This window comes from Embiotoca jacksoni, unplaced genomic scaffold (genome assembly GCF_022577435.1).
Source record: "Embiotoca jacksoni isolate LCO1_2020_lvr unplaced genomic scaffold, fEmbJac1.0.p SCAF_23, whole genome shotgun sequence".
Classification (NCBI taxonomy): Eukaryota; Metazoa; Chordata; class Actinopteri; family Embiotocidae; genus Embiotoca; species Embiotoca jacksoni.
In genome coordinates this window covers 4296910-4309603 of record NW_027185374.1, presented here as the reverse complement: position 1 = coordinate 4309603, position 12694 = coordinate 4296910, and the positions used below count along the sequence as shown (strand labels likewise).

The window sequence follows — 12694 nt, the reverse complement described above, 5'->3', positions numbered from 1 at the left end:
GACTGTCTGAGTCTAATCCTGTTACTGATCTCCCTCTGCTGCCAGTAGGACACCTGGGTCTGGACACCTTTTGTACCATGTGATTACTTTGAGTGTCGCTAAAGAGCGGACAGTTTTGTGAAGACCTTTTTATGCCGCTGGCTCACTCGGGTCCTGATTCAGTGACGAGAAAGGATCCCGCTCGTTTTGGATAATGTTTTTCTTCTCTTTGTTTCCCTGCATCTCCTGCTCGAACCGCAGAAGGACCGTGACAACGTCAGGAAGTCATGGAGCAACCTGACATTGCCACTGGCTCCCGTCCTGTCACTGCCCCCCAGCAAGCGCTCCTCTTCTCCAGGCAAGAAGATCAGTAAAGTGACAGCGCCCTCTCCTGGCAGGTAGGAGAATATTACCCAGATTTACTCTGTACAGATTGGAATTATGGATTATTTGGATCAGAAATAGGGTGTCCAATGTCACTCTGCAGCTATTTTTCTGACATGCTTTTCTGAAGAATATTTTGTGAAATGTAAAACGGGGATTAGACATAATTGCTCTTTTTAGGAGTATATGTTTGGGCATACTTTCCCTTGTGCACACAGACCTCCACAGAAGACAGCAGGGCGCCCTCCGACCCCCAAGCGGCTCAAGTCTCCGGGGGCAGAAGACCCCGGAAACCTTCGTCCTGTCAGGGTCACGCCCGACAGCTCCCACCCCTCAACGCCTAGCAGAGCTCAAGACAAGGAGGAAGAGCAGGTCCTCAGCCCTCCTCTGCCTCGACCTCAGCCGCTGGGCCAGAACAGATCCTCGACTGAGCAGAACCCTGCGACGCCCACAGGAGCCAGCGGTCAGTAATCACTCTCAAAGTCTTTTCACACCTACAGTACAAAGCATTTGGTCAGTTTAGCAGTTGCGCCGGTATAAGTGTCTTTTATGATGCCTTCTAGAGAAAGTAAGCAGTCCTCCAGCCCACAAGCCCTCAGCCGGCACCACAGATCCAGAGGAGGCGAGTCGTATCCTGTCTGAGAAACGACGGCTGGCCCGCGAGCAGAGGGAGCGAGAGGAAGAGCAGCGCAGGCAGCAAGAGGAGCAGGGGAGGTACGCTGACTGTGCTGCGTGAGAAACTGTAACGTACTCAAGGGTGTGCGTTTCAGGACTTCTAACTGATCTGTTTGGGTCTTTTCAGATTAGCGAAGGAGGAGATGGCTCGGCGTAAGGCGGAGGAGCGGGCGAGGAGAGAGGAGGAGGTTCAGCACCAGGCTGAGGATAGGAGGAGGAAGGAGGAGGAGGAGAGGAAGGTGGAGGAAGAGAAGGAGAGAGAGGAGGCGGAGAGACTGCAGAAACAGGTCCGAGAATACTTCCGTGCTTCACCTGTGTTCGAATAAGAAAAAAAACATTTCAACTAAATTCTTTATTTAACAGAGAAGTGAGAGATCTCACTATAAAATGTGTGTGTGCGTATGTGTGTGTGTGTGTGTGTGTGTGTGCGTTAGAAAGAGGAGGACGAGTCCCGACAGAGGGAGGAGGCGGAGCGACTGAGGCAGGAGAGAGAGAAACACTTCCAGAAAGAGGAGGCTGAGCGCCTAGAGAGAAAAAAGGTGACACACACTCACACAGAATAAACCTTGCTTGTGATGTGCAGCAGATCTTAAAGCTCTTTTACCTTTTTCTAACCACCAGCGTCTTGAGGAGATCATGAAGAGAACAAGACGTTCAGACACGCCAGAAAAGGTGGAGAGCAGGATAGGATGAAAATCGAACAAATATCCAACAGAATAATCTTCGTGAAGTGTTCATTCTCTTTTTTTTTTTCTCATCCCATCTCCAGAAAGTCCGAAATGGAGAAGATGCAGGTAATTAATTCCACCTTTTATTTATTTTTTTTTTTTTTTACAATTACCTTTGCAGGAATATATCTGTATTCTCTGTAGTTGTTCCCGTGCTGCTGTTCCTGACGGCCATGTTGATTTTCTTTCGCCGTCAGTGACCCCTTCCTCTCCTGCCGCGTCTGCAGCGACACACAACAGTAACGGCAACGGTCGCCAGCCGGACGCCAGCCCGACAGCACCGAGCCATCCTGACCAGAGGTAGAGTCGTAGGCAGCGTTACAGCAGATGTGTTTTACCATATTGGGACGGATCGGAAAGATCGTTGGTGCATCCGAACCGCTGCTCACAAAATACGTGCAACTCGGGTGCTGACGTTGATCAAGCGACACAACGTGGAATACTTATTTAGAATGGTTGTAGCGTCTCCCTGCACTGTGCACATCATGCTGCTGCACAGCAGAAGCTCACAGTCTCTGAACATTGTGATCCTCCCTCCTACACAAGTTTATTTGGAATTTGTCACATTGATGTTATCTGTCAGTGTAATGAGGCTATGTAATGATGAATTACATTAATAATGAGGGGTTTTTTTCAACCAGCGTGTAGTTGGCTTTGATGATGAGCTTGAAGAGCCGTGCGGACTCTAAATAAGGAAACATTTTTGTACGTCTTGTTTGGAGAGGCTGTTTCGGCTGCAAAGCTTCCATTGAGTACATTTGTTCTGGAGAGATCGAGGGAAGTTTTCCGAGATTGAAAGCTCCGACAGACGTTGTGAAGATCGGTTTGAGTTTGTATCAATTCTGGTGAACGCAAAATCCTGATTTCCTGGAGGGACTCTCTAATTCCCATTCTCTGTTTTTTGTTGTTGTTTTTTTCTGGTTCCAGGGAGAACGGGGAGTTTGAAGAGGTGATTGTACTGCCTCCACATTCCAGGTTGTCTCCTGCTGAAGGCGAGGAGGAGGAGGAGGAGGAGGAGCAGCAGCAGGAGGAGGAGGAGGAGGAAGAGGAGGAGGAGCAGGAAGAGGGGGGGAGAGTTCCTATCGTAGCCTTCATGGAGAACGGTCTCCTAAAGCCTCTGAGTGGAATAGAAGATATATCAGCGCAGCAGGGACCAGGTCAATAAGCGTCAATACACTTTTTGTTTTTCCACCCCATGTTCTTACATTTGTCTTCATTCACCCTCACTGAATTCTCTCGATACGGTAACAGAGAGCATCCTTCACTCTGGGACAGCTCTTGGTGTGGTCGTCTCTGTAGGGCGCTTTTCAAAGAAACCCTGATTTTGTCACGGTGATGTCATCAGGGTGATGTCATCAGGGTTATCTGGGACCGAGCTCGAGACGTCCCATTTTTGCCTGAAATTCGGCGTTACAAGGGTTGCGCCGCGGAATTTGAAAGAAATTGGCATTTAATGACATGCTATTGCGGTTGCATTGTAGGAAATGTGGGATCCGCGTGATCCGTACGAATAACTAAAAGTCATGAAATCTCCGGCTCTGATTTCGACTGTTTTTAAAGAATCTGCCTCTCTCAAGACCCCCAACTTTATTGATTGTATCCTAAGGAATGAAATAAGTGATAGCAGCAAGAGAAATCTAGCCTTTTATTATGTCTGGTGATGGTGAAAAGAAGCATCACCGGTGTCTCCGAGTGTCTCTTCTTCCCTCTCCATCCCACCAACTACGTCGTGAAATGACGGCGCTGGTGGTGTGGATGAAAAGCTTTTGCAGATGCTTCCTAGCAACACACTTCCTTTTAAGACAGTCAGTAAAAAAAAATAACTGATAGCTTCTACAAGAGCAATTTAATCAACATATTTTATTCATAAAGTAAATAGTATCCAGAAACATGAAGAAACTGGTGTTGATTCTGTATTAGCCTTCATAATAACGGCATTTTTTTCCCCCCTTGTTTGTGCCTGTGATATTCAGATGTTGCCTGATGCCCCGTTACGACATGATGACTCCACACCCAGAGAGAGACAGAGACAGACAGAGAGAGACAGACAGACAGACAGACAGACAGACAGACAGAGAGAGAGAGCGAGGGAGACAGAGAAACATGGAGCTGTTGGACTGAATCAAAAGGGAGGACTCGCAGCGCCGGATTCTTTCTCACCCTCCAGCACCGCAGCCATTTCCCAAAGATGGTGGTCTCCAAAGATCTCCCTAAAGCATCCCCAGCGAGACAAGTTACTTTTCCCTCGACGAGCTCTCGGGGTGAGAGCTCGTCTCTCTGTCTCGGACCACGACTACGCCTGGTTTGTTCTGCGTATACAGCCCACGCTGCCCCCCCCGACCCTGAAGTGGATGTCCTGAAATCACAGGAGGACATCGAACGCCATCTTGCGACTGTGTGATTGTGAGTGCGAATGAGAAACTGAAAATACCATAAACTGAGATCAGCTGTTAAGTCTTCAGCCGTGATACTAGGAGATGTTGTTGTTGTTGTTTTTTTTGTTTTGTTTTTTCCCCCCCTGCAGACATACTGTAATCAGACTGACAGAATCAGCAGTGTGACTTTAGAACTGGAGCAAGTACAAGAGGCTCAGACTTAAACTTAAAATGCATTTCTCCTCTGGAACTGGAAACTCGTGATTATGACGATTCAACATTTCTATTGAAATGTTTGAGAAGAGATGGGACATAGGAATGATATCAGTGCATTAAGTTATATTGAGACGACTGGAAGGTGTCTTGTACTGTAATATATTCTGCTGTGACTACAGTGTTTAAAACTAGAGCTTGTTAACGGGGGTGAGACAGGGTTGACGGAGTATTACAGACTCTAGGTTGAATTATGACAAAATGAAAATACTGTTCTCGACTGAGAATTAGAGTGTAAACTTCCGATCTTTGTTTAGTTTTATTTAATTGCTGTACAGATATAACATGATTCTTAATTTTGTCCTCATTTTCTGTTCAAATTTAGGAAAAATATGTGTTCTGGCTGCCCCCTTTTCATTTGTTTACCCTTTACATTGAAGCTGCTTCCTACATCCTGTTCCACTGAGCAGCGTTAAGAGGAACTTGGTTGTGGCTTCGCCACCTTGTGTTGACTTTCGTTTTGGCCAAGCGAGTACAAAATGGACTAAAATAATTTACTGGAGGTGTTAAATAACTTGAATAATTCGATCTTTTTTTTTGATAAAGGATTTGTGAAGAAATGCTGCTAATTTTGACATTCCTTTGCCTTACTGCATCGTAAAAGGAATGAGGTGACTTTCAATCAATCATTCTCACTAAAATGAAAATACTGGAAGCATTCCTCGCGAGCTTTGACGTTCTGGCTGCGTCTCCAAACTTTCCACGAGCTTCTTTTTCTCTTTCTTCTGAAAAATGATTAAATGCTTTGTCACCATTTAACAGCTTTTTATGTCAAACTATTGGTCCTTCATACAGCTTTTCATTTGTGTAAAGGCAAAGAGGGAGGAATCAAGTCAAACACTGGAAACCTGACCATTACACCTCTGTGATCTTCTCTTCGTCTTCATCTCTCAGCTCCCAGTGACGTCGCTCTGTTTGCATTAAACTTTTGCACTTGAGTTTCCTTTATGTTTATATATTTGCAGTACCACCAAAGTGGAATGAACTTCAGATATCTAGGTTATGTACTTGCAGGTTGCTGCCAGTAGTACGTAGCATGCTGTTATCAACATGGTAACTTGATGCTATAAATTATGTATAAAAGTGGATATTTTACTAAGACCACAGAGCTTTGGAAACTAACAGGCCCTTTTCTACAGAGGCGTTGGGATGACTTCTTTGAACCACTGAAAAGCTGAAATCTCTGTACAACTGTTGCAGCTGTACTGTTTGGCAAGTAAATAAAACTTTTTGAATTGAAGACTTCCACTCATACTCATGTTGTCTTGCAATGATTTTCTTGTCAATAATTGAGGAAACAGCGGAAAAACAGCTTGTAGTAATGTTTCATATTTGAGCGTAAACCAATACAACTATCAACAAACAACAGGAGAGAAACTACTTTTCAACTTTGTTTCCATGCAAGAAAGAAAAAGAGCAAATGTAAAGAGTGAAAGACAAATTTAAAAAAATATTTACACTGTGTGAATAGTGGATAGAAAAGAACCAGTCCAGTGAAAATTCACATTTCAAGTGCGTGGGTTTGCATTCAACTCTCAGCAGAACAGATTGAGCTGATAATTGAGTTACTCACAGAAATGCCAGTCATGACTATGCAGACTGATCCAGACTGAAGTCCTGTTGTCTCATTCCACTTAAAAAAAAAAACCCATCTCTGTGGGTCCCAGGAAATCACAGCACTCCACTTTCACCAGTAAAAGGTTTTTGTGAGGAAACCGGCAGCAGCGTTGAGCCAGCTCCCGCTGGTGTCTTCCTTAGCTGTGGTGCGAGAAATTGCCCGGTCGACCTCCCTCTCTGGGCTCTCCTCCTCTGGGAGGTAATCTGGTAGAGCTGAGTTTTGCTGCACTTTTACCTCAGACGTGCTCAGAGGAATATAAACCTGAAAACATTACGAGACAAGTTAAATGTGAACTTTGCACCCTCGTATTTTTTTTGTTTTTCACCGGCGGATCCTAAAAAGCGTAGTCAAAAGTTGATTCACCTCTTCTCCTGCCTCATTCTTCACCACTTGTTGGGCTGACAGGACATTAGTGGCGGCGATGGCCATCGCCAGACTCTGCAAATGAAGAGACAGATGAGATGCAGTTTTATTATGTAGGATTCGTGCAGCAGGTATGACAGAATTACAGCGTTATAACAAATAGCAGGACAGTTAGTTTCCTGAGCAGACACTGACAGTACATGTTTTTGTTGGTTACCTCAGTGGGGAGGTCTGAACGGATGCGAACGGTGCATCTCTTGGAGGCCATTTGGAAAGTGAAGCTGATCACCCCTCTGACCTTCAGAAGAGCCTCCTCACACAAGCCTCGCTGGTCCTGGACACGAGAGATGATGATGTTAGATCACTTGCTGTCAATGATAACATTTGCTGGCGAGTCTAAACGTGTGCACGTCAGTCAGCCCACTCACTATGGTGTCCAACCCTTGGATGTGCAGAGTGATAGACTTGGCCTTCTTGTTGGAGAAGTTGATAAAGAACTGAGACTTCTTCGCCCTCTCCCTCTCAGGTGTGCCGGTGGGAGGATTAGTAGGTGCACTCAGAATATTATACACCTCCTGGGCCAAAGCTGTGATGTCACCAGACAGACCCTCTCTGTACAGAGAAATATTATATTCATCCGAGCGGTTCGGGGTGTATGTACTGCTCTTTATGGATAATAAGACGCAGCGTAACAAAAACATGGCCTTGTAATTAATTCACCGCGTAAACAACTGCCGGCGTCGTCGTAAATTTCACAAACAAACCGCATCACAGTGCTTAAAAATACGACAGTTCAGGAAAAACATGGGGATGAACAACGTGAAAATAACGTGACCTTCTCACCTTCCCATAAGATTCTCCAAGCTCACCATCATACCCAGCTCATTCTTCATGGTGGGGACGTTGGGAGGCAACTCGGCCAAGTAGCGAAGGGTCTGAGGACAAAAGGAAGACGGGACGGAGCAATTTACTTTGGTCACTACAACATATTGCTCATAAAGTCCAGGTTCCCAACAACGTCTCTGTGTAACCTACTATATATTTCAAAGTGAAATCAATTCTGCATTACAACAATGTGTGACGTCATCCTGTTTTAGAAAACAGTACTTCCAACGAGGAAACAATGACCCGTCAGTACGTCTGCATGCAGCCTCTTTCCTCACCTGCAGAGTCGCGAACAGCACTTCTGGGTTCTGGTGGTCCAGGAAGAGAACCAGTCCGGGGAGGCAGCCCTGGTCCTGGACAATCACATCCCGGTTCTGCGGCTCGGAGGCCAGATCTCGCAGCTGACTCACCACCGACAGTGCATCCATCATCTTTGTTGACTTAAACTGGAAGATGAAAACGTACAGGTGAGTATCTGCGGTTTGAGGTAACGCTGCTGTTTCTGTTGGATATTTTTTTTTTAAAAAGCTGAAAATAATATCAAACTTGGAGCGAAACGGGCACATTAAAGATAAATAAAGTTGACCTGTCGAGTCGTTGTGCTGGCGGTGAGGTTGTGGCTAACAAGAAGCTATCCAACTACTTTCGTCACGTTTGAAGCGGGCCAAATTCACAAAAATACATGTTGTTTGTTTAGTTCCGCGGTTGGAATAAGAAATGTAAAGTCGCCATAAGTGACTTCTAAGGTCTGGAAATGCAGAACTTGTAGTTTACGTGAGTTTCGCGACGTTTTCTTACCAAAGAGGAAACCAACCACTCGTGCACGAAAATACAAATTTGGCGACTGGTTTTCGTCATCGGCAATTGGTCAACTAACCGTTGCCAACGCTGCAAGTTCGCCCGCTCCTATTGGCTGCTGGTGCAAGTTCTGCATTTTCAGCCAATCAGAGGAGGTATTGCTGCTGCGGCTTTATTTGACTTCAAAGATCTGCTGCCTGGACGCGTGCGAGGAGGAAACCTGCAAGTACTTCGTGTACATATATATAAATTTATATATATATGTATATATATATAGTTATAGTTCATGCAATTGCCTGTGAAGACGATTTAGGAAAATATAAACATAGATCCATATTTCGACGAGGAAACAACTGAACGGTAAGTGCAAACATATTCACGTTACTTTTGATGATCCGTGCAGCTTTTGGCACTGCGGTGCATGTGACTCGATCCCTGCACTGCTCACAGAAGAAGGTTACTCTTTTCAAATGAAAACTAAAGTCCACTAAGAACCTCCGCTGTGCTGACAGTGCGATTTCACAGCCTACCGAGCATCCAGCGGTGGAGGGACAACTGCCTCCCCGAGCAGCAGTTTGTAATGGCACCAGGTGACACTATGGCAATTGGTCAGTAATGGACTCTTTGAATTTGGCTTGAAATCAAATCCAATAATTTCAGCACCTTTGGCTCAGAAAATGTCCCGGTGAACCCACAGTGAGTGTCGTGTTCAGAGTTGGTCACGATCCTTGTCGATCAGTTTGATTGACATGGATCATTTCCGGATACGGCGGGTACCCACGGTTGGTTTATAGGCAAGGGAGGTTTCTTTGTGCAGTCCCAATCAATAACAATGCAAAGCAATCCATACAAGACCTAAAAGACATTCAGATGAGGGATAAAACAATTCAAGGTCAAATAAAAGCAATGTGATTGTTAAAGGACGAAACAAAATATAACACAAAAATGTAATAAACAAAAGAATTAAAAATGATTTAAGAGACTTGTAAAGGCCCTCTAACAGTAGTTCATGCTTGATTTGTAACGATTAGTTGATAGACAGAAAAACTATGTTGATTATTAATTAATAGTTTGGGCTCTTTTTTTTTAATGCAAAAATACTAAACTTCCCAGATTCTAGCTCTTAAAATCGAATATTGACTGGATCCTTTAGTCCGCCATGATAATAAACTAAATATCTTTTGATTGTTGACTCTTAGATTGGGACAAAACAAGACATTTTAGGATGCACCTTCAGCTTTGGGAAACACTGGTTGATGTTTCCACCATTTTAAAGACAAACACCTAATCGCATAACCGAGATCCTAATCGACAGCATTGGTAATAAAGAAAATAATAATTATTTGCCACCCTAGTCCAGACTGCGGTTATTGAATTATTGCAATAGTTTCAAGGAGATATTGGTTGATTTCGTATTTGTCCAGATTTCTGGCTTGATTTGTGGTTTAACATAAAAGATTTTGATAATACCTAAAAGTGTTGTATGATTTTTTTTTTTTTTTTCAGGTGTAAAGCATGTGACTTAGCGGCATCTTTTCTTTTTTAGCATCTCACCAAGTCAGTCAGCAGAAAGAGGAGCTTTGCAGGCGTCAGCTTGTGCTGGAAAAAGTCCTTGCAATGTCTTTAGTAGAGGATATAGTGGATGTGTTGCACATTGTCCTGGAGTATTTTGGGATGCCTGCAGACATGGTAAATGTACAGATGCACCTCTGATATAGTTGTGATGCCGATTCTCAAACTGGATGTTTTTATGAGTTCTGTGTGTGTCATCTTGCCTGTAGCTGGTTCCAGTGTGGGACAGTCAGCTGTGCGGTCAGTATCGCAGCCTTGTACGGATGATAGGGACAAATCTCCCACTGACGCCTACCCCACGTGTCCACTTTCAGGTATTGTACAACATGTGTTTTCAAACACGTCATTAAATGACATATTTGTCTTTACCTGGTCAAATGCAACTCTGCAAATTAACCGAAAGTGTGTGGTATACAGCTGACAAAGAAAGGATTTAACCTGATTTAAATGACACTTGAGTTACACATCTATTACTGTATCTTAACTTCAGCGGAAGTGTTAAGTTGTATTTTTTTATATAAAATTTTCCTATGTATGACATAGATATGGATGTAGAGATGCAACAATCGATTAGTGGATCAATATACAATTTATGGCTGGACTATTTTTTATAATTAAATAATCTTTTTTTGTAATTTCATAAGCAAAAACGTCAAATCATTTCTCTTTTTTGTGTCACAAGTGATAGTAAACGAAACATATCTTTGGACTATTTATTAGACCAAACAAGAAATTTGACACACCTGTCATCACCTGATGTTTACTTTTATTTAATATATAAAACAATGTATCTAAAAAAATCATAGGCAAATTAATTGATTGTAACAATAACTGTTATTTTCACCTTTACACCCAAGACATTTACACAACTAACTGCTGTACATAAACTGAGTAATTAATCTCATAAGTATTATTTATAACGTCTGTGTACTCTTTCCTTGTCCATGTTGCGTCCTCAGATCCCTCTTGGCACCTTTAGACCCCATGGATATGTTGACATCACCGTGGAAACGCCAGCCATCCCCTCATTCGCTGACGTCATGTGGGTGTTTGAGGATGAGGGCGACAGCTTTGCCAAAACCAGGTAAAAACACAAATGAGCACAGGACAAATACCATGAAGACAGTTTTTCTCTTTTTCTTACTGTTGTGTGAAAACAGAAGGTAAACTGAAATCTTAACTTGTAGGCTGCTTATTTGACCGCTGACCTCTGCAAAAAAGGGAAAAAAAGCACTTAATTGACCATCATTTTTTTTTAACGACAGAGAAAAACGGATTTCTTTATATACAAAATGACATGGTACTGACAGAGATAATTATGCATGTCTGACAAGCTTCTCCCATTACATCCAGATGTTGGTAATACAAATAGGAGAATGAATGTAAGACGAATGTGTGGTCTCCATAGGAACCATTTACCTCCAAAGAAGCAAAGTACTGTAAATCGAGAGGTGATGAGATACCCGAGACCGACCATGAATCCATCCCAGAGAGGAGGAAGATCTGATCCAGACGCCCTGAAGAAGATCACGGCGCTGGAGAATGAGCTTCTCAAACTACGAGCTCAGATAGCCATGATTGTTACTGCTGCACCAGCCTCAGGTATTTGTAACAACTTTTTTTTTTTTTTTTTTTTTTTTTTTCCATAAAAGACACACCCATGTTCTGAGTACGTCAAGATAATCTTGATCTTTATTATTATTTTTTTATTTCTTTCAACATGTTTTTAGGTCTGACTGAGTCCCAAAAGGCCTTAACATCCCCACTTCTCACATCCACACCTCGCTGTGCTGCTCCGCCACCGCCACCTCTTCCCTGCCCAAGCTCGTCCTCCGAGACTTTATCTGTGATAGAGCTGATCCGACAGCGCAGGCAGAATGACAAAAACCTTGATAAGGGACAGCGCAGGCCCCAGGACTCAGGGCTCAGTAAGGGTTCAGGAAGTAAAGGGATCCCGTCCATGATGGACGTTCTGAAGGACTTAAATCACATTAAACTGCGCTCAGTGGAGAGGTAGGCATTCAGCACTCTTTTATTTTCTGCTCGTTTTATCCCCTAATTTTCATTACCTTTACCTTTTTTCATGGTTTTCTGTGTTGATGTATACAACAGCTGTCCTTTGACAAAGCATTTTCATTTTTTTCCTCTAGATCTCCAGGGGGAACCCCCATCAGGAACAGATGCAGTAAGGGAGGTCCAGCATTGCTTAATGATCCAGCCGCTCTTATTACTGAAGCACTAAAGAGGAAGTTCGCCCAGCATCATCACAACAACTCCTCCGACAAAGAGAATTCCTTCGATTTATCACCTTTCAGCAGTCCAGAAACACCCATGGTTTGTTTACCACAGACAAAAACCACACTCACACATTCTCTTTAATTTATTACATTACAATGTGCTTTTTGAAATTGTGTTCACCCCTATGTCTTGGTACAAAAACTGAGCTGCTCTGTTTCAGGTTCCTCAGCACACCAGACGCCGTCAGGGACGCCGCCACCTCTGATCCTGTTAAACGGTAACTTCTGGCACTAAGAGGTCAAAGGCCACATGTCGCCATCCAATCGTAGCTCCCACAGATGTGCCTCACAAACTCAGTTATTGAATTTGAATTACGTTTCATTTTTGCTTGTCTTTCCTTTCGTTCTTGTAAGAGTGTTTGTTTCACAATGAACAAAGTGTCTTTGTTTGGATTTTGAATGTATGATTTTTGTTATCGCAGTTGCTGTAAACAAAGGTTTTGGTACACATTTTGTGTTTGTACACAGTCTTACTGTTTCAATTGTTTGTTATTGTGCTACTATGTTTGTGTGCAGAACACCTGTAAAGGAAATAATGTAATAATGTATTTAAGCAGGTATGCACTGTAGCTTTTCACCATCTGCCTTTTGTTTGTAAAATCACTCTTCAGTCTTACCTCAACCAAATGAAGTGCAGACCAGCGGGATTTGAGATTCACACAGCTCTCTTCTATGCAACTATTTTTTTTAGGTTTTATTTGATTAAAGAGTTAATGTGCACTGACCAATTTTTGTTTTGTTTTTGGT

The 12694-nt window shown here is 43.2% G+C and overlaps 3 protein-coding genes across 12 annotated transcripts in view; 2 read left to right on the top strand and 1 right to left on the bottom strand.

Moving 5' to 3' along the window:
* map7b (microtubule-associated protein 7b) overlaps nucleotides 1–5668 on the top strand; it is a 25916-nt gene extending 20248 nt beyond the window's left edge. For 7 of the 8 annotated variants that reach the window (XM_069158337.1, XM_069158334.1, XM_069158333.1 and 4 more), the window contains 10 exons: nucleotides 241–377; nucleotides 582–826; nucleotides 927–1077; nucleotides 1166–1325; nucleotides 1473–1577; nucleotides 1660–1710; nucleotides 1808–1832; nucleotides 1964–2066; nucleotides 2694–2923; nucleotides 3740–5668. In XM_069158337.1, coding sequence (XP_069014438.1) covers nucleotides 241–377; nucleotides 582–826; nucleotides 927–1077; nucleotides 1166–1325; nucleotides 1473–1577; nucleotides 1660–1710; nucleotides 1808–1832; nucleotides 1964–2066; nucleotides 2694–2923; nucleotides 3740–3750 — 1218 coding nt within the window. In that variant the 3' untranslated portion in view covers nucleotides 3751–5668. Of the gene's footprint in view, nucleotides 1–240; nucleotides 378–581; nucleotides 827–926; nucleotides 1078–1165; nucleotides 1326–1472; nucleotides 1578–1657; nucleotides 1711–1807; nucleotides 1833–1963; nucleotides 2067–2693; nucleotides 2924–3739 lie in introns of those variants that run through there. The other variant, XR_011178720.1, reaches the window with a different exon arrangement.
* Nucleotides 5662–8562, bottom strand: armc1l (armadillo repeat containing 1, like). 3 transcript variants are annotated; one of them, XM_069158345.1, is made up of 7 exons: nucleotides 8464–8562; nucleotides 7559–7726; nucleotides 7239–7330; nucleotides 6824–7007; nucleotides 6613–6729; nucleotides 6396–6470; nucleotides 5662–6293 (listed from the first exon to the last, which is right to left on the bottom strand). In XM_069158345.1, exons 2-7 carry the CDS (start codon nucleotides 7709–7711, stop codon nucleotides 6102–6104), a joined length of 813 nt encoding a protein of 270 aa, XP_069014446.1. In that variant the 5' UTR covers nucleotides 7712–7726; nucleotides 8464–8562; the 3' UTR covers nucleotides 5662–6101. The 3 variants fall into 3 exon arrangements, with proteins under 3 accessions (XP_069014446.1, XP_069014442.1, XP_069014445.1); XM_069158341.1 differs by lacking the exon at nucleotides 8464–8562 and adding an exon at nucleotides 8079–8128; XM_069158344.1 differs by lacking the exon at nucleotides 8464–8562 and adding an exon at nucleotides 7867–8027.
* Nucleotides 8301–12694, top strand: mtfr2 (mitochondrial fission regulator 2). The gene is made up of 8 exons (XM_069158340.1): nucleotides 8301–8438; nucleotides 9585–9767; nucleotides 9860–9964; nucleotides 10610–10734; nucleotides 11059–11252; nucleotides 11381–11663; nucleotides 11801–11984; nucleotides 12109–12694. The coding sequence occupies exons 2-8, from the start codon at nucleotides 9696–9698 to the stop codon at nucleotides 12151–12153; spliced, it is 1008 nt and encodes a 335-aa protein (XP_069014441.1). The 5' UTR covers nucleotides 8301–8438; nucleotides 9585–9695; the 3' UTR covers nucleotides 12154–12694.